The 27,115-nt window shown below is 48.4% G+C and overlaps 1 protein-coding gene across 1 annotated transcript; it reads right to left on the reverse strand.

Annotated features, from left to right (window-relative positions):
* Positions 1-255: 255 nt before the first annotated feature.
* MEOX1 (mesenchyme homeobox 1) lies at positions 256-17,447 on the reverse strand. The gene is made up of 3 exons (XM_049781206.1): positions 16,976-17,447; positions 2,365-2,537; positions 256-378 (listed from the first exon to the last, which is right to left on the reverse strand). The coding sequence occupies exons 1-3, from the start codon at positions 17,445-17,447 to the stop codon at positions 256-258; spliced, it is 768 nt and encodes a 255-aa protein (XP_049637163.1).
* Positions 17,448-27,115: the final 9,668 nt, after the last annotated feature.

Genomic DNA, 27,115 nt, shown 5'->3' on the forward strand with positions numbered 1-27,115 from the left:
GAGCTATTCCTGGATCCACTCGGTGTTAGTTGGGCAAAGGTCCGATTCCATGACAGCGGTGGGAAGCAAAGGGCTTGGGAGAGCAATGCTGGAATTTCTGGGCTCCCAGAAATACTGGGCACGTTTATCTCCAAGAGTCATTTCCAGATGTGAAGCAGCTGCTCTGGGGAGTGGGGAGATAGAGGAAGGGGAATTGAGGTGAAGATAGGGGAATGAGGGGTGCAGTCCTCTTTCGGTTTTCCCCTTTGTAGAATCTCACTCTGAGCTTGGAGAAGCTGCTGAGTCCCCATCCTCGGGGTCTTGCTCATGGGGGGAAACAGGCTGACCCCCCTTCACGCGCTTCCATTTCATTCTTCGGTTTTGGAACCAAACTTTGACCTGAAGAAGGAAAAAGTAAGGGATCCAAGTCACCTCCAGGTAAAGTGGAACCTCCTCCCCATATTGATGCTTAAAAAGCCACCAACAATGCTGGGGACCTGCTGAGAATTCGGTATCCCTTCCCACATCCCTAAAGGTCCCAGGATCCAAACCAAAGGAGGCCTACCCGGGGACTCCATAAAGAGCCTAGAAGGTTCTAAGTGATTCTGCATTGGCTCTGCCCCTCCTATAGGCGACACCCTTGCTCTAAATAATTCTGCATTGGCCCTGCCCTTCCACAGACCATGTCCTGGTTCCAGCTCCTGCTTCTTTTTTTTTTTTTTTTTTTTTTTTTGGTTTTTGGGCCACACCCATTTGACGCTCAGGGGTTACTCCTGGCTATGTACTCAGAAATCGCCCCTGGCTTGGGGGGACCATATGGGACACTGGGGGATCGAACCGCAGTCCGTCCTACGCTAGCGCTTGCAAGGCAGACACCTTACCTCTAGTGCCACCTTCCCGGCCCCCCAGCTCCTGCTTCTAGTGACCCTTACTCAATGGTGTCCTTCCATGGCAGAGCAGAAAATCCATGAGCAGCCTCATGCCAGGATCATTTTCTTTTATTTTTTGGGGGGAGGGGTTGGTTTTTGGGCCACACCCGGTGACTCTCAGGGGTTACTCCTGGCTATGCGCTCAGAAATCGCTCCTGGCTTGGGGGACCATATGGGAGGCCTGGGGATAGAACCGCTTCCATCATAGGTTAGTGTGTGCAAGGCAAATGCCTTTACTGCTTTCACCACCACTCTAGCCAATTTTCTAAAAGCATTTTCAGCTTTCAGAGCTCTAGTTTGAACACTTTCCCTTCTCAGTTTTATTAGTATCTGTAGAGAGACCTTAGTCCTGGGAGGCGAGGAGATGAGAAGACAACCCAGAGATCACAAGACAGGGGAGTAGTGAAACAGGATTTAAATCAAAGACTTTGAATCCCAAATCCAGCACTCTGGCAGAAATCATGAGCACTTATAAGCTGATTATCAGATATAATAATGGTGGTAATAAAGGTATTTATTATTTTTCTGCATGCAAGAGGAAGATAGTATTTGTCAGGGTCATGAAGTTTACTTCATGCCTACCACCTATTTAAATCACCTGAGAATATGCTAGAAATATAGGGTTCTTGTCTTGCTTATTTTAACTGCAGACTTGCTCTCTTTCCACTTTATTTATTTGTTGTTTATGTTGGATTTAGGGTCACACTGGAAGTGTTCAAAGACCTCTCCTTGCTCAGTGCTCTGGGGATACTCCTGGCAGTGGTCAGGGGTCCATGTGGTACCTGCATTCAAAGCCTGGGCTCCCAGCTCACTGAGTTATATCTCTGACTTGGGACTCTGAATTTCATTTATTAGTTTTGTGGTTTGAGGGGGATTTAAGTTAGCAGAGTTTGAGGGTCATTCCTAGAAATGCTCAAGGGATTCAGAGACTGAATCACTGTTGGTCTTCTGCAAGATGACTTGTACCCTGTAACACCTCTAGCCTAATTCTGTCTTCACTAGAGGGGTCAAAGTGCTAGCACAGCGATAGGATGTTTTTGCCTTGCATGTGGCTGACCCAGGACAGGTCTGGGTTTGATCCCCGGCATCCCACATGGTCCCCCAGCCTGCCAGGATCGATTTCTGAGTGCAAATCCAGGAGTAACCCCTGAGCGCAGCTGGGTGTGGCCCCAAAACCAACCCAACGAAAAGAAACTCACTAGAATAGCCAGATCAGAGGTGCTGACTGTGTTTCTGGATCCCCTGGGGAGCCTTGAGAATTTTGAGGACCAGACTCTACCTCAGACCAATGAAAGCTATTCCTGGGGTGAAGCCCAGAGAATGGTGTGCTCAAATCTCCACAGCAAATCTCAAGCTTAGCCAAAGGATAGAACCATGGGACCCAGCCAGGGGGAGAAGAGAAAGAAGGTTCAGGAAGGAGTGAGGGGTGGGTGGAAAGGAGGCCCCTAGGCCACACCTGCCGCTCGGACAGGTCCAGGTTGACAGCGATCTCATATCTCCGCAGCCGGGTCAGGTAGTTGTGATGAGCAAATTCAGCCTCCAGCTCCCTCAGCTGCTCCTTGGTGAAGGCTGTTCTCTCTTTGCGGGCCTTGCTGCCACCCTCTGGCTTCCCTCGGGGCTCCTGGTTGTCTGAGGAGAGAGAGAGGTCCCAACAGGAAGAAGTGAGTGAATACCAGGAGTCTTGGCTTCTTGTGTCCTCAGCAGCAGGACTGCTTCTCCCTTCTGTCTTCAGGAGTCACTTCCTTTGGACCTTAGGGAGCCATATGGTGTCAGGGATCAAACCTGGGCCATTTCTATGCCTAGGAAGTTTGCTCTGGCCCTTTGACCTCTTTTCCAGGCATGAGAGTACAGTGGGTAAGAAGCTTGCCTTGCACACTGCAAGCAGATTTGGGTTCAATCCCTGGCCCCACATATGGTCGCCCAAGTCCACCAGATGTGATCACTGAGCACAGCTATGTGTGCTCCCCCCCCAAAAAAAATAACAACAACAACAAAAGGATGATGAGAAAGGTTCCACATGGTCCCATTATTATTTATTCTATAGAATCAATTTCTAGCAAATTAGGGAGTTTTCCACCCTTTGCTCTCAACCTCAGATACCCCCATTTTTGTCTTCCCATGGCAGAAGCTTTGGTTTGGCTACAGGCTGTACTCTCCTTTCCAGTCCCCTCATATGTTAGGAGCATGTGGAATAAGATGCTCTAATGAGACCCAGGGACCCCAATACTGTTAAAAGGTAATTCCTGGGCGCTCTCCTCACCCTACTGAGTCAGAATCTCTTGTGTGTTTAGACATGTTTCTTTGACACAAAGTCTGGTCTAGGAAGGAAGCCAGAGTTAGATCGCTACAGGGCTGCAGGGACCCCTGAGCACTGCCACTAATCCTCCACCCACTCAGCTGGAGTGAGTCCTAGAATGGGTTTGTTCTATATGCCAGAAACCCAAGCACAGAGCAGCTGAGCAAAATGTCCTTGTTGATCATCCGCAGACGCGCAGTTGGACTCACTGAACCCCCAAAATAGACAACAACCTCTACTGACTCTCAAATATCCCAACAACAATTGACAAAGGGACAGTGAGGTTACCCCCTGGGCAGGGCGAGGTGGAGGGTAACCTTTACCCAGACAGTTACTGGCTCTGCAAGTCACATTTGGGAGTGGATGCCTTCAGGTGTCCCCGAACCTGTTAATGGATAGGGGAGTGCCTCCACTCACCCCATAACCCCTTGCACGTATCCCTGATGCTCGAGGAGTGGGACTCCCTCAGGACCAGTGGACCAGCATGGAATGCACTTTGGGCAGGGACCCCAGATCCTGGCAGTCTGCAGCACTCAGGAAGTGGAACTGGAGAAGAAGGCCGCTTCTCTCCTCATACCCTGACCTTGGCCGCTGGAGCAAGGGGCCAGGTGGGTGGAGAGTGAGGCCCGGAAAGAGGCTGGTTCCCACCCACACTTCCGGTTCAGGCCTCCAAGTTTCCAATTCCTTCCCTTTGTCTGTTGAATGACCTAGGTGTGGGTGTGTGGGTGGGGGACCCAAGGGGTCTGGGGAGGTGATACACTAGATTGGAGCTCTCCACCCCAAAGCCACTTCCCTTCTCAGGCTGAAGTCAGTGGCCTGACCAAGAAACTGGTGAGATATAGCATGTATCCGGCAAATGCCTGTGGGGACACTTTTCTGTGCGAGGGGGACAAATTCTTGCAATTCTGGAATGGCCTTGGTGCACTGAGCAACTCCAGAGTGCAGCAGAGAAGCTGGGCCACCCCCAGAGGTGCTGGAGGAAGGGAATCCTTCCCACGCTCACTCCTTTCTCCCCTTTGCAGTTTCCCCTCTCAACCCCCTTCTCCCTGAAAACAATTTTTACTGTGGTGAGCATTATCCTGTGGAATCGTGTGATAATTCCATTAACAGTTCTTCCTCTCCCTGCATAGGGGTATAAGTGCTTTTTCTCTCTGACTACTGGAACGAGTACACAGCAGTTACTTGCTAGTCATGAAGTCAGAGATGCTGAGTATAAGGGCAGCTTTTAGGCAGCCAACTAAGTTTTGTTTTTGCTTTTGGGTCACACCCGGCGGTGCTCAGGGGTTACTCCTGGCTCTGTGCTCAGAAATCGCTCCTGCCAGGCAGAGGAAACCATATGGGATGCCGGGATCGAATCACCATCCGTCCTGGGTAGGAGGCATGCAAGGCAAACGTCGTACCACTGTGCTATCTCTCTGGCCCCGCCAACTAAGATTTGAATCCAGACCCCACTGACCCAGTGAAGCTGAACACTGCTGTTGCCGCTCTTCGACTCACCAGGGAGCTTTGCCTCCTGTAGCCCTTCTTTCTGGAGCTGCACACTCATATTCCTCCTTCTCTTGTGTTTGAGGATTCTGTGGGGTCCCCCATATTCCAGCATTGAGACCTGAGAAGGACTGGGGAAGGCTTGCGTGGTTCCAGGCTGTGTTTATAAGATCCGGATGTTACCCTCAGCCATCACCAGAGAAAGGTGGGCTTTGGTCCCAAGCTTTACCTTGTCCCTCTGTCAGAGTTCAGGACAAAGGGGGGAAAGTCTGGGTGGTGGCAAGAAAGGGCCAGGCCAGAGTGGGGTGCAAGCTTGGATAGATACATAGAGCTCAGTGAGTGCTGGGAAAAGGGCCTGTACAAGCCCCTCAGAAAGTAGAGTCAGTTCTCTCTCTGGGTTTGGTTTCTGGTGTACTGAGTTTTATTTAAGTCCAAAGAAAGGGTGAGTGGGCAGACCCCTGAGCGCCCAGTCTGGCCAAGAGTGGAGTAGGTGGCCTATAGGGTTGGGGGGGGGGCTGGCTGGCAGGGCTGAGGTACCCTCTGCTGACCTTTTCCCTGCCCTGGTAGGGAAGCCCAATTGAAGCCTAATTGTTCAGAATTGTGCGGGATCCTGTGTCTGGGGGAACAACTTTTTTCGACACAGACAGAGTAGGCCCAGGCCCAGTTTTGGTCCTCAGGCCTGAGTGTCTGGGATTCAATTTAGGGCCCAATTTCTTCCTATGAGAGGAGGGAAGACAGGACTCTGGCCAGGAGGCAAGAACAGTGGTGGGCCAGGACAGTGGTAGGCCAGGACCTCTGGGTCCTCAGTTTTCTCAGTCACTGGGAGATTAAGGGGTACAATAAGGATGAGAGTGGCTGCAGTCTTGTGCACTCTGAAACTTCATGTGCGACCCAGGCTGGTGGGTGTTAGGTTGTATAGGGTCCCTCTGAGCTGTGGTCTCTATCTTGCCAGGCTTAGAGCCCACCCAGGCCACATAGAATACAGCTGGCACCCAGGAACTCTCTGAAATATGAAGGGTGCTGGCTCTTAGTTTGGGGTTTCAGGGAGATGTCAAGTACAGGCCGGAGTCCCCACATTTCTGCTGTCTTGTTTCTAGCAATCCAGGATAATCTTTCAGAGAGCCCCTGTTTGGAGAAGACCTGAACTCAGTGGATCTTTGACTTTCTGCATTCACATGGCCCAGAAGTCCTGGACAAAGGCCAGGGGTCCCCCAGTTTGACACTAATTCAGGTCTCACCCCCACTTCCAGGTCTTCCAGGCTGCAACCCAGCAAGAAGCTGCTCATGAAGCAGGCAAATCCAGGTTGATGCTCAGTTCCTGCCTGGCAGGAACTAGGGATGTGCACATGGTGGCTGGTGGCCTCTTCTACTCTTAGTCTCCCCCTCTGCTTCTCTGCTCCTGCAGCTCACTGCCTTGGGGACTCACTCCTAGCCATCTCCCCTGTTTCCCTTCCGTGGGTGCAGGAAGAAATCAAGAAATCTGGCTTGGGGCCAGAACTAAGCCTTTTGTTCGTTTGTTTTGATTTGTTTTGTTTTGGGGCCACACCCGGCAATGATCAGGGGTTACTCCTGGCTTTATGCTCGAGGGTCACTCCAGGTGGACTTAGAGACCATGTGGGATGCCCAGGATCAATGCTGGATCAGCAGTGTACGAGGCAGGCACTGTACCCACTGTATTATTGCTTCAACCCCTGTTAGTGTTTTCTGGGTGGTAAATCTCTAGTGGTTAAGGGTCCACCAGGTAGGAAAACTCTGGGGGTCTTGAATGCCTCTGAGAGGCTGCTTAAGAAAGGGTTTTTCCCTGGCACTTAACACTTAAGTCTTTATCAGGGGTATCTCCTAACCAGTGTTCAGAAAATCCAGTGGCCCCTCTGGCAATTCTCAGCCACTCAGTGGTGCTGACTGAATGCAAAGACCTGAGACTGTGGTGCTGCTTTGAGCAGTGCTAGAGGTACCCTGCCACCCCCATGAGGCCTTCAGGGTTGTGCCAGCAATGCTTAGGAGACCATGTGTTAACAGGATCAATTCAAGTTTGGTCCATAGTAGGCACATGCCCTAACCATTGTATTATCTTTGGGTTCACCCTGACATGCTTATGTCACTATAAGTACCATATTCTATATCCCTTCTTTACGCACTGGACTGGACCCATTTATATTCATAGGTTCTTCGTATACATACATTTATACATTCTTCATATACAGAAGTCCTAAGACCTACTTCAGGATGGAATTGTATTAGTTGGTTTAAAAAATTTTTTTTGAAGGCTGGAGAGATAGCATAGCGGTAGGCAGTTTGCCTAGCATGTGGCCAACCCTGGGTTGGATTCCCGGCATCCAATATGGTTCCCTGAGCCTGCCAGGAGTGATTTCTGAGTGCAGAGCCAGGAGTAACCCCTGAGTGCCACCAGGTGTAGCCCAAAAACCAAAAAATAAACTTTTTTTTAAAAATAGGAACTATGTTCAGCTCAGGAACACTAAGGCCACTCCTAGTGATGCTCAGGGTCCATGCAGAGGGGCCATATAATGCTGGAGAAGGGGCCTTATGGATGATACTGAAAAGCCAATGTAAGGCCTTATACCTTCAAGGTATGAACCATTCCAGCCCCAGGATGTGACTTTGGAGATGAGGGCTTTGCAAAGTATTAACGTGAGGGAAAGAGTTCAATCTATCAGGGGTCCTCAAACTTTTTAAACAGGGGGCCAGTTCACTGTCCCTCAGACCATTGGAGGGTCTGACTATAGTAAAAACAAAACTTATGAACGGATTCTTATGCACACTGCATATATCTTATTTTGCAATGAAGAAACAAAACAGATACAAATACAATATTGTGGCCCGCGGGCCATAGTTTGAGGACCACTGATACATGGTGACTTTGTAAGACTAGGAGATAAGACACACAGAGCCCTCAGAACTGTGTGTGCACTGAGGGAAGACCAGATGAGGGCATGCATGCAGGGAAGAAGCTACAGTGGAGACCAAACTTTCAGTCTTGATCTTGAACTTGGAATCCCCAGAGCTGTGAGAAAAGAAACAGCCTGAGCCAAGCCTAGAAGAAGAATTCCCCCAACCCCAGAGCAGGGAACAAAGCCAGGAGGGGTGCTTGGCAAGGCTGATGCAGAGGGGTCCTCTCTGCAAACTCAAAAAAAAAAAAAAAAACCAACCCCAAAATCCCAAAACCAGCCCCCCCCCCCCAAAGGCTTCTTCCAGACTGGGGAACTTAGCCACATGTGACAGCTTGGCCCTCTGGCAGCTCACCCGTGGTAGCCCCCTAATTGCCTGGCAGAAACTCTTATTTATTTCCCAGCCACGGAGGCCCTAGTTCTTGGAGCTGACCCTGTGTCCTGGGGGGATTCCTGCAGAGATAGACCAGCCAGCATGGGGATGTTTATGTGTGTTTCTGACCCCGGTACACACCCTGGGCTGGAATCGGTTTGATGATTGAGATCTGGTTCACTGCACACTTTTTTTTTTTTTCAGTAAGACTGTAAACATCTTGATGCATTTTACAGAAGCACATCACACATGGTCGAAACTCCCAGGCCAAGGGAAACCACTCAGAATAAATGAAGGAATGCCACACTGCAACAGAGGTCACTGACCGGGCATTGGCGGAGCTTCTCCCACATGCAAATATTTCAGTAGGTGCCAGGGAGATGGCACACGAGGTAGATCAGATCTCATTCCAGTCCTCCAGACACTTTGATTTAAGGACAAAGGCAGACAGCCATGTGCATCTGTAACTCTGAAAGCGAGGCCAACAACTGCGGTTTGATGTTACGATGGAGATATAAGCAAGGCATGTTCCACTTGTCAAGAAAGGACTCTTGAACACTGAACAGACTACGACTACAAGGAAATCTCTTTGGTATAATAAAAGTCATAATAGAACAGAATATAGCTAGTATCATATTTGATAGTGAAAGAAGTAAAATCTGGGCTGGAGTGATCGTAGGGTGCTAGTCAATCTGGGTTCATTTCCCTGTATCTAATATAGTCCCCCAAGTCCGTCAAGAGTGATCACTGAGCGCAGTGCCAAGAACAAGTCCTAAATATGCACGCATTCGTGTGCAAACACACACACACACACACACACACACACACACACACACACGAAACATTTCCTTCCTAAGATCAGGAAGCAGGTAAGGATGACCACTTTCTACATAATACTGGAAGTCTTCATCAGAGCAATAAGAAAAAAAAAAGGCTTCTAAATTCGAAAGAAATGTTAAAATTGTCTCTGCTCATAGATGACAGAATAATGCATGTGGTAAACCTAAAGACTTCACAAGAAGACTTTTAAAACAAATTTATAAAAAATCTTTTCAGGGTACAGAACCTGCCCGCCCCAATTAATTCTTTCAATACACAAAAGATAATCTGAAAGAGAAATTAAGAAACAAATTCATGTGCTGGAGAGATAGCACAGAGGTAGGGTGTTTGCCTTGCACACAGCCAATCCAGGACAGATGGTGGTTCGATTCTGAGCATCCCATATGGTCCCCCGAGCCTGCCAGGGGCGATTTCTGAGTGCAGAGCCAGATGTAACCCCTGAGCACAGCCGGTGAGACCCAAAAACCAAAAAAAAAAAAAAGTCCCATTTGCTGAACATCAAAAAGGATCAAATAGGGTCTGGAGTGGTGGCACAAGGGTAAGGCATCTGCCTTGTGCACACTAGCCTAGGATGGACCATGGTTTGATTCCCTGGCGTCCCATATGGTCCCCCAAGCCAGGAGCGCATAATCAGGAGTAACCCCTGAGCCTCACCGGGTGTGGCCTAAGAACAAAAAAAAAATCAAATATTAACTGAGGAGGCAAAAGGCTAGCATACTAAAAATTGTAAAAAAAAATTTTTTTTTGGGGGGGTCACACCTGGCATCACTCAGGGGTTACTCCTGGCTCTATGCTCAGAAATCGCTCCTGGCAGGGTCAGGGGACCATATGGGACGCCGGGATTTGAACCGATGACCTTCTGCATGAAAGACAAACGCCTTACCCTCCATGCTATCTCTCCGCCCGCCCTACCAAAATTTGTAAAATGTTGCTAAAAGAAATTAAAGGCACTAGAAATATATATTATATATAAATATATATAAATATAAAAATCCTTATGGCATTTTTTTCAGACATAAATTATGTGTGGCATCTTGATGAATCTTGAAGTACCAAATAATCTTGATAAAGAAAAAAATTTGGAGACCTCATACTAATTGATTTTAAAAAATATTACAAAGCTACAATATTTAAAATAAGACATATAACCTAAAGGAACAGACTAGAAAACTCAGAAGTGAATCCTGACATATTTGGTCAACTTATTATATTTAGCATAAATGAGGAAAGATCAATCTTGAACAAATAGTTTTGGGAAAACTTTCTTTCCATACTAGAGTCAAATTGGACCCTAATGCATAAAAATTAAAAGAAGTTAGTAACCTAAACATAGGACCTACAACTATAGAAGACCCATCACTCTTAGAAGAAAGTATGGAGGGGAGAAGCTTTATGACAATGAGGTAAAACTGGAGAATGATATATTGGTCAGGACACACAAAAAATTCTGGCAATAAAAGCAAAAACAGACAACTGGTATCACAAAACATAAAAACTTCTATGCAACAAATGAAACAATCAATCGAATAAAAAGATTACCTATAACATAGGGGGAAATATTTGCAAACCATATATCAGATAAGGAGTTAATACCTAATATCTAAAGAACTTCTCCTACCAGTCAACAATAGAAATTAAAGAACCAAATTAAGCAATGGTCAAAGAACTTACATAGAGATATTTTTCAAAAAAGATATGCGAATATGGCAACATGAAAAGTTTTCAACATTACCAGTCATTAAGAAAATGCATATCAAAACCATAATGACATATCACCTCATATTTGCTAACCTGATTCCAACAAAAATGAAAAACAAGGGGGCTGGGTGGATAGAGGGTAAGTCATGAGGCCAACATGAATTCAATCCCCAGCACCCCATACGGACAACGAACCCATCAAGAGTGATTCCTGAGCACAGAGTCAAGACTAACTTCTGATTACTGCTGTGTGTAGTTCCCCCCCCAAAAAAAAACAAAAGTAAAAAATAATACATAGTGAGAATATAGGAAAACTAAAGTCTTGTGCATTGTTGCTGAGGTTACAAAATCAATCGTTCAACTATATAGAAAACTCAGAGTTTCCTCAAAAACCAACAACATCAAAACCAAAATAAAACAAAAAAGAAAATTAGAATGCCCATATGATCCAGAAATCCCACTTTGAGGTACATATTTAAAATAATTTGAGTCAAGATACCGAAGAGATACTTGCATGCCAATAATTTTTAGAACAACTGGGAGGCAAAGTAAGCCACATATCTCTCAATAGATGAATTCATCATGAAAATGTGGTACATATATGCAACCACATCTTATTTAGATTTTAAAAAGAAGGCAATTCTGTCATAGGCTACAACTCAGATGAACCTCAGAAACATTATCTTAAATGCAACAAGTCAGTTACAAAGAGGCATGATTCCACTTCTATAAAATACCAAAATTTGCCAAGCTTTTTTTTTTTTTTACTCCTTAAAACAGAAAGTAAAGTGCTGGTTCCTGGGCCCATGCACGAGAATAAGGAAGTTATTATTCCTTTATTATCCCATAAAAGTGGATATGCATGTTTAATTTTATAAGATGAAATAGTTCTGGCTTGGTTGAATATAATATGCATTGGTTAACTGTTACCCAAACTCCACAATAGTTATGGTGGTAGATTTACAATCTAATTTGGACCATTGCACCAGGAGGTTTCTAATACAAATTGCCCATGGAAAGGCATCTCAAGAGGCCTCCTATGCAAAGTCAGATGAGGGGTCGGAGAGGAGTACAGGGATAAAGTACTTGCCTTGCACATAGCCATTATTGTTTAATCCCCAGCACTACATATTTACCTCCTTGCCCAGCACTGCCAGTTGTAGCCAGGAAAGGCCCTGAGCACTGATAAGTAAGGCCTCAATCCCACCCAAAAGGAAGTTTGGAGTGATGTTTATAAGACCAATACTGTTGAGTGTCAATCCTCTGATTTTCAAATTTAAAATTTTTGTTTTTTTGTATATTCAGGGCCATACCTGGCAGTTCTAGAAGGGTACTCCCAGTTCTGTCTCTGAGGTTGCTTCTGGAAGACCCATGCAGTGCTAGGGATTGAACCTGGGTCTCCTGCATGCAACACTTGTGTTCAGCCTGTTGAGTTATCTCTCTGGTTCAAACTTTAATTGTAACTTTTACTGAGTTCTAAGTTTTACTCAGTAAAAGTTACTAACTTTTACTGAGTCCATTTTGCAAGTGAAGTCAGACGTTTATAAAAAGAAGGGAAAGATACTTGGAGGAGAAGACTTTCACGCTGGATAACAAAATAACTAAGGGAGGTTGAGAGGGAAATATTGGTAGAAGGGAGTATTAGCCAGTGAAGGAATTAGCATTGGAACATTGTACATCTGAAACCCAATCAGAAATTTCTTTGCAGGTCAGAGCAATAATATAGTGGGTAGGGCATTTGCCTTGCACATGGTTGACCCAGTTTGATTCCTAGCATCCCCAAGCAATGCCAGAAATAATTCCTGATTATAGTGTCAGAAATAACCCCTGAGCTTAACTGGTATGGCTCAAGAAAACCGAAACCAAAACCAAACAACCAAACACAAATCTTTGTAACTTCATAATTCACAATGATTCAATAAAAAATAAAATAAGTAGGAGACCAGAAAGATCGTTCAAAAACTAGAGTACATATTTTGCATGTGAAAAGTCTGAATCTATCCCTGAGCACCAAACCAAGAGCTAGCCTCTGATCACCACTACAAGGTGCCCCCTCCAACTCTAAATAAATAAATAAATAAATAAATAAATAAATAAATAAATAAATAAATAAATAAATAGCACTTCAATACACAGAAGAATGGAATAAGGGAAGAAGTCTCTGAGCAGATTAGCTGGTGGAGGGGAGGAAGGGAGAGTGTTTGCAAGGCAAGTAAACTGGAGAGGCCTGTGGTCAGGGGACAGGGTGGAGGACTGGGGCCTGTTACATAGGATGAGGTGGGAAACAGAAGAAACTGGAGGGCTAGTTTGTGGAGGGGAAGATTGATCTGGTGCCCTGAAGGTCAGATTTTGCAGAAGAGAAACCTGGCAGGTAGTTTGAATCCCAGAAGGCATAGGAGTTGGAGCCCCAGATAGATGGGACAAAGGCAGCTGCAGGCACAGGGCCAGGAGGTAAGAGGCCAGCAGTGCAGTCTTGGCCAGAATGGACAGATTCACCTGCGATCAGCCAGGCTGATCATGCATGACCTTCCCTTGAACCCCACCAGGAAATCACCGAGAAATCCTTCCTTGCCATAAATCAACAGTGACCACGGTAGCTACCGACAGATTGGGGCGAACAAAGTGGCCTCGCAGCTGTCCCTGCCAGCAGGGGTCTTTTACACCCACCAGCCCGCTGCTGGCAAGGAGATAACATCCTCCTGGTCTCCTAAATCAGTTTTGTGTTGTGAACCAACAGAAGATCTTGGATGGGGGTGGGTCAGCACCCCCCTCCCCGATTTCCTTGACCATTTTCTTGAATGAATCAGTTCCAGCTTCCAGTGGGAGTCAGCTGGGAGCAGTTGGAGATGGCAGGGGAAGGAGAGAGGGAAGTGGAGAAGGTTCTGATAAAACTTTCAGTAATTTTCTGACTCCAGAGCCTGCTTGGTTAGTCAGCAAAAGCGGGGGGTACAGTCAATTTGGGGGGTGCTGCCAGGCACAACTAATCCCCTACCTCTCTTAAAGACCTCCCTGTTTCCAGATCTTAATCAATAACAACTGGATTTTAGAATCAATAATGACTGCAAGATTGTCCCATGTTCCTCCCATGCCCCAGACTGTCTATTTTTTTTTTTTTGTTTTTGTTTTTGGGCCACACCCGGTAACGCTCAGGGGGTACTCCTGGCTATGTGCTCAGAAGTTGCTCCTGGCTTGGGGGACCATATGGGACACCGGGGGATCGAACCGCGGTCCATCCAAGGCTAGCGCAGGCAAGGCAGGCACCTTACCTTTAGCGCCACCGCCCGGCCCCCCAGACTGTCTATTTAAACTTCAATTCCACCAACCCCATTTAGGTGATCTACATCACATCGTGTGTAAAGGCAAGTTATGGAAATAAGAGTTAAATAGCATTAGCAAGTGCTATTTTTTGAACTCCTGGCAAGGAGTTTATTGAACCTTGGCAAGGCACAGGGTTACTCTTGGGCATAGCTGCAGTTAACCTTCACAGCGACCCTGCAGAAAAGGTGCAATCCTTATCGGTCCCATTTTACAGCTAGAGTCACAGAGACCAAGAGGTTAAGAACATCCCCAAAGTAACTCAGCTAACATATGCATTTGTTTGCCTTCTGAAGCCTGCTTGAAAATGCAGTTCTGACCAAAAGCTCATGACCTTGCAGAGAGAGGGGTCAGGGAGAGAGGGACATTCCAATTAAGTGCACAATGCCAGGGGAACCCCAAGCACCGGAAATCAAGTTAATAATAATTCTGTGCAATATTTTTTTAAAAAAATATATGAATGAGTCCAAAGAGATAGAACAGGGTTTAAGGTGCTTGTCTTATAAGCATCCGGGTTCAATCAAGGTACCACATAAGAGTTCCCCAAATAGTGATCTCTGAGCACAGAGCCTGGAGGAAGCCCCGCTGAATGTACACCCTGCAAAAAAATACTAGATAAAAGAAATCAAAATAAATGCAAAAGGTGGGGGGAATTCTCTAGTGAACAAAATATCAAAAACTAACAGAAGGGGCTGGAGAGATAGCATAGCGGTAGGGCTTTTGCCTTGCACGTAGACGAACTAGGATGGAAGGTGGTTCAATTCCCAGCATCCCATCTGGTCCCCGGAGCCTGCCAGGAACAATTTCTGAGTACCGAGCTAGGAGTAACCCCTAAGCACCACTGGGTGTGACCCCCCCCCAAAAAAAAAAACTAACTAAAAATACAGTGAATGAGTGAGAATTAGGGAAGTCAGTTCAGCTCCTGTGGACTGAATTCAGGATTCCCGGAGCAGATCCTGAGACTGGTCCATAAACTCTTTCTCCTCTCTGCAGGCTCTTAGAAGCCCATTTTTCTCTTCTCACCTTCAGTTAAGTTTCAAAGGCAGATTCAAGCAGTAACTGGGTCTCAAAGATTTCCCTGATAGCAGAGAGGAGGGTTTGGCTCAGTGGAAATGAATAAAACTTAGCTCCCAAGTCCTCCTGCTTCTGGGGATCCTAGACAGTGCTGCTGCTCCTTAGAGTCCTGGAGAGAGCCTGACCCCCCTACCCCCACTCCCCGGGCAGATTCTGCATAGAGAAGTTAGAGGAACGCTCAGGTGCTCTGGGCAGCTTTGGGGACAAGTGAACATGTTCCCTATGCAGGCTGTGTGCCACTCACTGCCCAGAGGAAAAGCAGCAATTGGGTTATGCTAGAAAAGCGAAGGATTTTGCTTCAGCCCAGTCCCTGGCTTGGCCCACATGGCTTCCCAATGCCCTTGGCTCCTGGTTCACTAGAAAGTGGCAGGATGCAGCTAGGGGCCGTATGGGCAGAGACAGCGGGCGCAACCGTGGCAGGCGCCAGGGCGGGAAGAGCAAGCAGCGAGGCACAGAGCCAGCTCCTGAGAGCTCCTTGGAGAGGAGAAGCCAGAAGTGTCCCATCCTCGGCAAGTATCCAAGCAGGGCTCAGAATAACTCTGGACTGAATGAGCTGGGACTTAAAGGGCCCTTCACTGGAGCAGCTAGTGGGCAAGTTCTTATTGTGTCTCTTAGGAAGGCCTTGGGGGCCGAGGAGATAGCATGGAGGTAGGGCATTTGCCTTGCATGCAGAAGGAGGTTGGTTTGAATCCTGGCATCCCATATGATCCCCCGAACCTGCCAGGAGTGATTTCTGAGCGTAGAGCCAGGAGTAACCCCTGAAGGCTGCAGGGTGTGACCCAAAAATCTAAAACCAAAAAAAAAAAGGAAGGCCTGGGCTTCTTCAAACACAGAGGCTGCTGATTGCAGAGTGAGCTTGGGGCCTAAAATCTGAAAGTTCAAGCTCCCTTCCCTTAGAACCAGCGGTCTGGTTTTGCCTGGGACTGAAGGGTTTTTCTGGGTCATTGAACTTTGAGGCTAGTTTTAGGGCCAGTAGAGATGGGTCATCACTTCATTTCGATGAACCCCAGGTTGGCAGTGCTGCCTGCAAATGTCCTATTTCTCCTTTCCACATTGCAATGACTGAGATATGGTGAGACCTTCCATATCAATACCACAAATTTGTGGCACCCCAAAAGGCTAAGGCATATTCACCTGCACCTTGCAGGCAACCCCCCCCCACACAATAATAGCTTAGCCACTAGGGACCTTGACCTCCAGGTCTCTCCACCCTCAGTTTATATTCCTTGCTGGAAGGTCCTCATTCACCCATACCTGTACGCCCAGTGCTCCCAAGACGAATTCCAGAGTGTGACTTGCTAGCATTTCATTTTCCCCTGCCCATGGGTAGCTCCCTGGGAAAGTTCTCTGCAGGCCAGACACACAGACACCCCAAGGTGGCCATCAGGAGGATGCAGCAGGTCAGTGGGATGAGGGGCACGGACTTTGCTTCATGTGGGCGGTGTAGGTACAGGAGAAACCAGGAGGGTCTCCTGGGGGAGATGCCGAATATCTCCTCAGCCTCTATCTCTCCCTCAACTGGCTGCCTCCCTGACTTACCCTGATATGAGAGATTCTTCAGGAGGTCTTGGGGGCCTGCCCTTTTCTGGACTCACCCAACTTTAGGTGTCCCTGAACCTGAGCCAGTGAAACCCAGAGGGCCTGCCCGGATTCCAGAGAGCTGTGTCTTGCCCTCATCCCTGGGTCCTGCTCAGCCTCAGGCCCACTTCTCTGTCTGTGTCTCCTGACCTTGGGCTTAGCTGGATCCCTTACAGCCTACCGAGCATAGGGAGACACGTGAGTAAGAAGCCCCCTCGAACCCTTGCCAGCCTACCCCAGCAGTCCAGGTCATGTGCCCTCTTCAGTCTTGGGGCTCCTGTTTTATTCTTTTGCTGGCCCAGGACTGCTGGGATGGGAGGAGGGTTACTAGAGAATTCCAGAACTCTGAGAAGAAATCCCCAAAGAAATCCCCGGTCCAACCTCCAGGCCTTTGGGTGGGGTTGATAGAATTTGCTCAATATACACTCAGGGCTCAGAGAGGACAAGCAACCTCCCGGGATCACACAGTAAAGAAATAAGCAACTGTTCCTCAGCCACCTACCTGAGCTCTCCTTCTTCCTCCGGGCTGCCTTCTTCTCCGTCTCACTGGCAGTGCTCCCAGGGACCTCGTAGTCCTCACCTGGACCTCCCACAGTATCCACCAGGCCCGGGCTGCTGGCCCCCATCTCACCGCGGGAGCTGCCAGTGGGGCCCGGGGGTAGCTTTCGTGGGGCTTCAGACACAGGGAAGTGCCAGTCGGGGGGCTGTGGGAAGGCGGGGTGCTGCTCAGCAAAAAGGTGCTCTTCCTGGGGCAAGCTGTGCGGGGTGGCCGCCAGGCAGGAGGCCGAGAAGTCGGGGTACGCCGCTGTCGCCGTCACCGGGAAATCTGGTTTCTGGTGGAAGGAGAAGGGGGTTGGCGGGTAGTGGGGGAGCCCCGAGGTCCCAGCACCATCAGAGTGGGGGTTACGGAGGCAGCCCCAGATGGGAGCTGGGGGGTGAGGGCTCCGCATGCAGCTGCTGGCCATGGGATCCATCTGCCCTCCTCCACGGCCACAGTCTTTGCAGAGGTTTGAGCCTTATACTTTTTTTTTTTTTTTGGATTCAATAATTTTTAATGCCAAAAAAAATTTTTTTTAAATAGGAAAAAAAATGTTCAATAGAAAATTCACCCCTGACACTGAAAGTCAAAAAAACAAACAATAACCCAAACTCAAGTTTGTCCTTAAATCAGCACATATTTGGCCGTTCACCCAGCCGCGTGTGCATGAGCCTAGGCTCCTGGTCTCCCCGACAAAACGGTCTGCTCAGTAGGGTCCCCTATACGTGTATTTGTCGCCAACAGCACTAGACATGGTCACTGTCCCCAGCTCAGAGGCACCGGCTGAGGCACAGAGTGTCCTGCAGCCCACAGCAAATCCCACCCAGAGCCAGGGCTGTGGAGACACTTTTAAATCCTGCGGTGGGGAGAGAGTGACAAATTTCTGAAGTGAAATGTGAGAGAGGAGAAGGAGGGGTTAACCCGCACACACAAGCTCCCCTCCAACCAAAACCCGAGCAGGCAACTATTAATCATCAGAAACCTTATATGCACATCTGATGGGATTTGCAGATGGAGGTTTTTTAAAGAAACATTGTCTGTATTATTTTTTTTTTTTTAAGGAACAACCAGCGCACGCAGCACGCACACACATTCACGGACCCTCTTTAAAGTGCCTCCCGTAACACTATGAAGTTATTTTATTGCACTGTTAACAAAATTCCCCGAGACTTGAATTTGGAAAAAGCCTTAAGTCGGATCCAGAATCCATCACATGCCAAATTCCAGGGACTGAAGTGGTGAATAAGAGTAAGAGACAAGTTTGCTGATTGCATTTGATTTAATGGCCCTTCTGCTGCCTACAAAAAGACAGATTAAAAGGAAAAAAAAAATAACCTAACTTTTTAAAGTCTCAGCGACCCACAATGGTCGGTAGAAGAAAGGGAGACTCAGTCCAGGAAAAATGGATTTCTCTCTGCCCAATATGACATCCCACTTTCTCAGTGACTTCAAAGATAAGCAGCTCTTCCTTCTGCTCTCACCCAACTTACAAAACTCTTCAGCCACTGTCTTCCCCATCAGCTCTCTGAGCCCCCTTCTCCGAGCCAAAGAAAAGGATCTCAGATATAACAAGCTTGTGACCAGTCTCCCCAGATCTCCCCCAACCTGTTCTCCACTTTCAACACACCTATTTCCCTTTCCTCATTTTCCAAGACCATGGAATATCTGGTGTAGAGAGAGGAATGGGGGTCACATATAGCTCCCCAAAGAGGCTCTCATAGACAAATGGTCCCCAGGGAGCACTTTTCTGGTGCCAGCTCAGGGACCATTTTAACCATCACTCAGTCTAAGTTCCCTGCCCTGCAGTCACACTGGAGGGCTAATGACATTTTTGGGGGATACACAGGATATGTGTCCTCTCCCATAGAATGATTCTAGAGCCCCAGGTAGAGACACCTTCCTGACGAAGCTTCTTGGGCTGATCCCAACAACTGCAGGGTTCTGAGAGGCTGTACATGCTCTTTGTAAAACAGGGGGCTAGTCTTCTGGGGTATGGAGAGTCACTGGCGTGTCGGGGAGCTGGCTCGTAGCCCAGCCCCGATCTTTTCCCCGCTTAGTCCAGGACTTGGTCAATGCTCACACGCTCACTCTGTGATCTGGTACACAGGCTCCAGTGACAATTCTTTTTTTTTTGGGGGGGGTCACACCCAGCAGCACTCAGGGGTTACTCCTGGCTCTATGCTCAGAAATCACTTCCGGCAGGCTCAGGAGACCATATGGGATGCTGGGGTTCGAACCACCGTCCTTCTGCATGCAAGGCAAATGCTATCTCTCTGGCCCCTCCATTGACAATTCTGTTCTGTTTCTGTGGCAGAATCTAAAGATGCTTCCAGTGGCTCTGCTCAAGGCTGAGGCAGGCCTGAGCCTGGGGTGAGCCTGAACCCTGAGTTCAAAACCTGGCTTTGACTTCCCTGGCAGTGAATGGTCACTGGACAAGCCTCCTTCTGAGAGCCCAACCTTAGTCAGAGCTGAATTCATCCCTTGGTCTTAGCACCCACTCCTACCACCCTCAGGGGTGTCCGCCGACTCCTCAGAGTCAAGGCCTTTCTCTTCAGAGACTTTTCAGGAGGGGACATTGAGGGATAGTGTAACCCACCGAAAGTCCTTTAGCTGGGATGTGGAGGAGAATTGAAGATTGAAGCTGGACATGAGACTTGAGAGTCTGAGAGGAAATCATTAAGGCTCAGAGCAGGTGGCAGAGAAGGCAGCTCCTGACCTGGCACAAAGTGCTCTTTAACCTCAAGGATTCTAAAGGAAGGATGGGGATTCTCCATAGAAACAGCCCCTTGAGGTACCTCTCAGGGCTACAGGCTGGGGGGCTCTGGGTGGGAGATCTGTGGGAGATCAAGCCTGTCGGTTTTGCTAGGAAAAGCCTTCCCAGGGGCCCGGCAGGCTGTAACCAGATTCCCTCTCAGGCCTTCACATCTGGCCCAGGGACTCTACCCTGCCTGGCCCTTTGCCCCTGGCAGGGGTGGACCCTGGGTCATGGTGGGGTGGGTGGAGAGGTCAGGGGGACAAGGGGTGGGGGTGGACTGGGGGGCACTCAGCACCAAGGAGCAGGGCACCCCGGCGCCCACACAGCTGCTGGCGTCTGTCAGCTTCCCTGTGGGGAGAGGCTGGGGGCCTGCTGGCCTCTACATCTTCCTGACAGGCCCCTCTTCTGAGGCCAGAAAAAACAATAATAGTCCCACCCCTCAAGGCGACCCATTTGTTAGATGAAGGCCGGGCACCGGCACCTTTAACCTCCTCAAAGTCAGTTTCCCTGTCAAGGCCCCAAGCACCCCCACCCCCCAGAAATGGGTGGTGGAAATGGTCTCGATGCCAAGGGAGGCAGGGCCTGCAGGAAGGGAGGGGACCCCGTTTCTGCTTGTGTGTGTATGGGGGGAGGACAGAGGGCGGAAGAGGAAAAGGTGAGTCAGGAGGAGAGTCCCCGAGGGACGCAGACTTGGACGGGAGCTTTGGCCACACCTGAGATGTGCCACGGAATTTTGGGAATTTCCCTCCTTGTACACAACTCAGTGTGTCCTTGACACCCTAGTCCTGTTTCCAGGCTTGACTCCACCCCTAACAATCAGGCATGCGGTTTTAGGGTGTCCAAAGAGAAGCTAGGTCCTATGGTGCAGGTTTGAGGTGGGCCTATGGTGGTGACAGTTCCAGTCTCTGAGGCAACTGAGGTGATTTGTGGACTCACTTCTGTGGAAAGAAGATGGTGAGATCTTCCTCCCTCTGTTGGGTCATAGGACCAGGCTGCCCTCTGAGGGGGACCCAGTGTATCTTAGGCGCCCCCAAAACCTTGATGAAGTAGACTTAGCATCAAAAGTCTGGTCTTGGGGTGAGGATGGTATACATCAAAATCCCCACTCTGCCATCCCTGAACCAAACACCTTCAATCACGCACCTTGTCACCTGACCCTCAGTTTCTTCAACCACCAAGTGGGGTTTGGGTTTGCTTCTTTCCCTACTAGGTCACTGATAGAACCTAGTGGGTGTGGGGATTTGGGGGACCACTTGCTCCCATGGTCTGGCAAACAAGTTTTAGTAGTTCTCTCTAGAGAGGGGATGAAGATATTGTGAGTTACGCTCCAGAATATTCTGTGTCAGAGGCACATGCTTTCAGAGGGGTCGGGCTAAGCTACCCAGACTCTCCCCTGACAGATCTTGGGAATCTGAGGGGACCACTTGCTCCTGGGAAGCTCTGGAGGGCAGGGACAGCTCTAAACACAGCAATCACCTGATCCCTCTGGGCCTGGGTGAAGGACCAAATGATGTCCTCCACCTCCTGGCAGGTTTGGAGGGCTCAGCTTAGTATTGAGCTTTTCTGGGGCTCATATATTAAAACTGGGGTGATAGAGATATATAGTGGGTTGAATGTACACTTGCCCTATATACACTGATCCAAGTTCGATTCTTTGCACCTCCTATGGTCCTTAGGAATGATTCCTGAGAGCAGAGTAGTCTAGAGTAAGCCCTGAGCACCGATGGGTGTGACCCCCAAGACCTAAATAAGTAAAATAAAATAAGAATCAAGAGCACAGAGGAGAGTAAGCCCCTGAAAACAGGTCTCGGATGTCCCAAGAGCCAAGACTGCACCCCAGGCATCCAAGAATGGTCTTTCCCTCCTGACCTAAAAGTGTCATTTGGGAAGATACTTCCTCAGATAAAGGCCTCCTCTCCTCTCCTCTAATGAATCTTCAGGGTCCCCATCCCTTTTCTGGGCTGAGGGTTGTGTGGGAATTCTGGTTTTGGGGGACCCCAGCTACAACTTTCTCACCTGGTTGTATGGACAGGCACACACTACAGGAATTCCCAGGGTCCTGAGCCTAAAAGGACTTGGGAGAGTGCTGATTTGCAAGGTGTGGGGGAGTGAGGAGGTGTTGGAGAGGTGTCCCCAGCAGGGATGGGGCCAGGGGATTTGTCTCAGTTTAAAGAGAGGGCAGCTAGATTGAAACTGCAAAATAAAGAAAGGGAAAATTCAGAGTCTGTTATTCTCTCCCAGTAAGAGGATTCTGGAGGAGGCTGTTCATGGCAGTCCCAGCCTGCATTTCTGGCTTTGTCTCTCTTCTCCATTCATCACCTCCTCTACCCTGCATCCTACCTATCTACCCTCTATCCTGGTGTCTACCTGTCTGTCAAGTCAGTAAATCTCAGGACTCTCTTCCCTACTCTGTGTGTCTTCAAAGAGACTTTCTGAAAGTCATGGTGGTCAAACACTGGCCATCTTTCTTCTATTGACAGCATGAAGTTCCAAGATTACTGGCCAGCTCCCTTCACTTTATCCCATGTAGCTTTAACATCATTGGCTAGCTCCCTTCATTTGACCTCCATGTTTCTGCAAGATCATCTCTTCACTTTGCCCCATCTAACTCCAATATTATTGGCCAGTTCCCTTCAATTGGCCCTATGTAGCTGCAAGATGATTGGTCAGCTCGCTTCACTTTGTCCCCCCCCCCCCCCGCCCCCGCCATGTAACTGCAAGATTACTGGGTGACTTCCTTCACTTGGTCATGTGTAAAGGCAAGAGAGTCTTCCCTGGACACTGTAGTCCTTGTCCCTGCTGACTCCTCCCTTTCTTCAGGAAAGGCACCATGGTGGGGCAGCCAGACAAAATCTGGAGGAGCCAGGCAAGTGTCCCTGGCAATATTTTGGTCAAACTTGAAAGAAAATAAAATATTTGTTATTTATTTGATACTTAAATGTAATGAGGTATCCTCCCCCAGCACAATTCTCCTCTCCAATCTGGAAGTTCTATTTTGTTTGTTTGTTTGCTTTTGGGCCATACCCAGTGATGTTCAGGGGTCATTCCTGGCTATGTGCTCAGAAATCGCTCCTGGCTTTGGGGACCATATGGGACACCGGGGGTTGAACCAAAGTCTGTCCTGGGTCAGCTGTGTGCAAGGCAAACACGCTACCACTGAGCTACTGCTCTGGCCCCTCAATCTGGTAGTTCTAATCAAAGGCTAATCTCATCTTTGGGATGGAGAAAGCTCAGGCATTCATGGTAGGGCCAAGATATTTGAATTTTCACAGAAGGATCTAAAAGGACACAGCAGGGACATTTCAGAGGGAGACCCAAGCATCAGTAGCATTATATTTGCTGTAGATTTCTTGCATGTAGGAAGGTCTTCATGGAGGTCTTCAAAGTGAAACAAAGGATAAGGGAAGAGGGGGGTTCAGGTGGAGGAGTGGGGACAAATGTAAGTGCCCCTGGGAGGAAATACTGAACGAGTGAGGCCTGGGCTGCTGAGCCCCCCCACAGGCAGGGATCCAGACCCCACTTCCCTGACCCTCTTTCTCAGCTTTTGCTTGGGAGGCGGCAGTGCCATTTTTCGGGGGGAAGCAGCTAACCAGATAGGACAGCAAACCAGGGATTTATGTGGTGTGGAAACAGCTCGGATTTCCCTCACTGTTTACCCAGCAGTATTTCTAAAACAGAAATCAGTGTGCGGGTAACCACAGCTGGGAGTTACAGGCTGTGGCTGAGAGTTGGGGTGGGAGCAGATATCCCCCACAGCTCTGCTCTGCATTGGCCTCTAGGTTGTTTCGGAATGTGCTGCCCCCAGCCAGGAAGGGTGACCCTAGGCCAGGACCAGCAGCTCCAGAAATGGGGTGAAGGGCAAGGCCATTCCCACCTTCCAATTGAGGGGTTAGCAACCTTATGCAGCACCAAGGAGACACTAGGGTGACTGATAGAAGAGGGGGGTCTTGGCCCAGCCAATTTGACCTTTTAGGGGCAGGATTCCAGCTTTTCTGAATCTTTTTCCAGCTCTAGGCTCTATATTGTCACACCTCTGTATTGTCACATGGAGGCTGGAACTGGAAAGAGGGGCCCCTGGGCACACTCTATTCTAAACAGCCCATTTATGATGGCTCTTGTCCTCCAGGTTACATGCCTCCCATGTCATAGGCCGAGTGGAAGAATGGGGGACCAGGTGCTCACTCCGGGGACCCAAGGCACTATGGGAAAAATGTGGATCTAAGAAGTTTGGGGTCACCTCTAGAGATCTGGAGATCTAGAGATCTAGAGATCTCTGGAGATCATGCAGTGCTGGGGCTCAAACCCTGGCTCCCAACACGCTGGCCATGTGCACTCACCCTTTGAGTGCTCTCTCTCTCTCTCTCTCTCTCTCTCTCTCTCTCTCTCTCTCTCTCTCTCTCTCTCTCTCTCTCTCTCTTTGTTTTTTTGTGTCACATCCAGCAGCGCTCAGGGGTTACTCCTGGCTATCTGCTCAGAAATAGCTCCTGGCAGGCACCAGGGGGGAAGGGGCATATGGGACGCTGGGATTCGAACTAACCACGCTAGGTCCTGGATTGGCTGCTTGCAAGGCAAACGCCGCTATGCTATCTCTCTGGCCCCTGAGCTCTCTTCCTGAGAAGCTCTCCAGTGCTCCTGGTAATCTTGAGTTGCACAGACATCCCTACAACCTACATAATTCTCACAGCAACCCCGAAGGACTGGGACTGACATTCATCTATTGTTTGAGGGAGTCTCTCTCCCCAGATTCTTGGAGGTTGGATGTTATACCTGGTGAAGTGGTCGTACCTGGTGAAATGAAATGAATTTCCAGCTAACTGCTCACCTTTGCAGTTAGGTTAGAGGCTTCAGGGCAGTGTGGAAAGCACATGTGGTGTTGGGTAGAATTTAAGGTCCATGTAGACACTGCATTCACCCTACTGCCCCGAGTCATCTCCCCTACATAAGTCTGCTTTTATTTTTTGGGGCCACATCCCGTGATGCTGAAGGGTTACTCCTGGCTCTGCACTCAGAAATCACTCCTGGCAGGCTTGGGGGACCATATGGGATGCCAGAGATTGAACCTGGGTCAGCTGCATGCAAGGCAGATGCCCTCCTGCTGTGCTATAACTCCAGCCCCATGAATCTGTTTTTGAATAGATGAGAAAAACCAGGTGGGAGAGGCAAATGGCTTGCAGGGTCAAGTTCACAGCAAGGACAAGAGCCAGGACCTCTGATGACAGAGTCATGACTTTCCCACCCTCAAAACTTGAAGTTTATACCCTAAAAGGGTACAACACAGAATGGACAATAAACTCCTTCAAAAAGAGGCTCAGTAAATGGATAGGATACTTGGGGAAACTGAAGATTCTGGTGACTTCAAGTTAATTGAAAATCCATAGGTTATCAATTTTCCAAGCAAGGGAATAAAATAGAAAGTGTTTCAAAGAACAATTAGAGCTGACACGATTTAATCTCTCCTTGATGATTCCAAGGGCATCAGGGGAATGTAATGCTTTCGGGCATCATTACGAACACCGATAATTATGGTGTAGGGCCATAGGGACACCTTCTCAGTGTCCCTCCAGGCTGTTTGGAACCTTCTAGAAGATCACATGCAAGCATCTGGTAAGCATGTATCTGCGTCTCTGCTGCTCTCTCTGTCCTGGTCTCTGCAGGACATCGATGTTGGAAGAGCTGGAACCTGAGACCTTTCCCTCTTCCTGTAAAACAGGCTGGAGCCAACCCCGCCTATGCTCCACATACTCTTTCCAAGCAACTCAGCATGGGGCATGTTTGCACTAGGGAGAAATCTGGGCACCTGAGAGACCAAGAGCCTTACCCAAGGTCACACAACCAGGGAGGTGATGCTAGAAGCCTCATCTCCTGCTACTTCAACTCTTTCGAGGTGTAAGAACTCGGGGGATTGAAGGATAAACACATAGTCACATGTGCAGACAGACCTGACTCCCTGTAACCATAGAAGGGGAAAAATTAACTTTCAACCTTCAGAGAGAGGCTGTCCACGTCTGGTGCAGAAGAGAAGGGCCAGAGAGATAGCAGAGTGGATAGGGTGCTTGCTTTGCTTGTACCTCATATGGGTTCAATCCCTGACACCCTATATGATCAACCAAGCCTGTCAGGAGTGATTTCTAAATGCAGAGTGAAGAGCAAATCCTGAGCACAGACAGGTATAGCCTGAAAACAGACCCCCCCCAAAATATGCTTTATTCAGGGCAGGGAGGGCATACAGCTGAGCCAGAATCATGAGAATAATTGTCTCATGAAATTTTTTTTAAAAGTGAGGATGTTGGGATATACACCTCCTTTTTTCCCTTTAAATAAAGAAATCACAATTTCTTGGGATGGAGAAACAGTATGGGAGGCATCTAATTTACCTTGGACCATACACCCCACATATGGATCCGAGCCCATTGGGAGTTATCCCTGAGCACCGAGCCAGGAGTAAGTCCTGTGGTCTTGTGGGTGTGCCCCCCAAATGGTCAATGACCAACACCAAAAGAATGGAGGAGAGATCTCACTATAGTCTCTCTAAAACTTTTAGAAGTGGAGTAGTTCTAAAGCTCTCCCCAGCCAAGCTGGAGGAGTTGGCAGTACTACCCGGCATGCCATGAGGCTTGCCAGAAATCAACCAGCAAAGGGCAGGATTCGTGCCCAGAGAATTCATGTCTGTATGGAGCGTAGGAAGCTTCTAAAACTCTAGACAGCTTCCTGAAATGGGTAATGGAAAATGAGCAGAAAAAAAAAAAAGGAAGCCAACGAGAAAGGGACTTGGATTTCAACAATATGCCAGTCTGTCCCTACTTAGAGAAGTAACAGGAGGAGCCTGAGCTCCTGGGACCCATTCCTGAGGGAGTTCAGGGCCTGCTGTGTGTTTTTTTAGAAAAATTATAAGAGTACTATGCAGACAAAAACCAGATCCAAAGGCTCTGCAGCCTAGTACCCACGTGTCCATGACTGATGCGCTCAGAGATACAATGAAGTGTGTTCGCTCACTCATCTACCAGAGCCCTGCCATCTGGGCAGAAATGACAAAGCAGGGACACACAGAGCACTGCTACACAGCTGGGTGCAGAGATGCCTGCCCTACTACACATACATACACACATACAGGCACACATAAACTCACATGCACACATCATGAACACATGTACCACCCTTGCCTAAACAGTTAATATTTCAGTTCTTGGACCTTCAAAGCTTCTCACCCTCAGGTCAAGGGCTCTGATAGCGTCTCTGAACGAGCAGATCTCTAGGAGGAAGAAGAGCAAGAAAAACTGGTTGAGAGGTTTCAGCCGAGACAACGGATTTTTGAGGTGTGGGATGGTCCTTGGGGCGTCATCTGGTGGTAC

Source organism: Suncus etruscus, chromosome 1 (genome assembly GCF_024139225.1).
Source record: "Suncus etruscus isolate mSunEtr1 chromosome 1, mSunEtr1.pri.cur, whole genome shotgun sequence".
NCBI lineage: Eukaryota > Metazoa > Chordata > Mammalia > Eulipotyphla > Soricidae > Suncus > Suncus etruscus.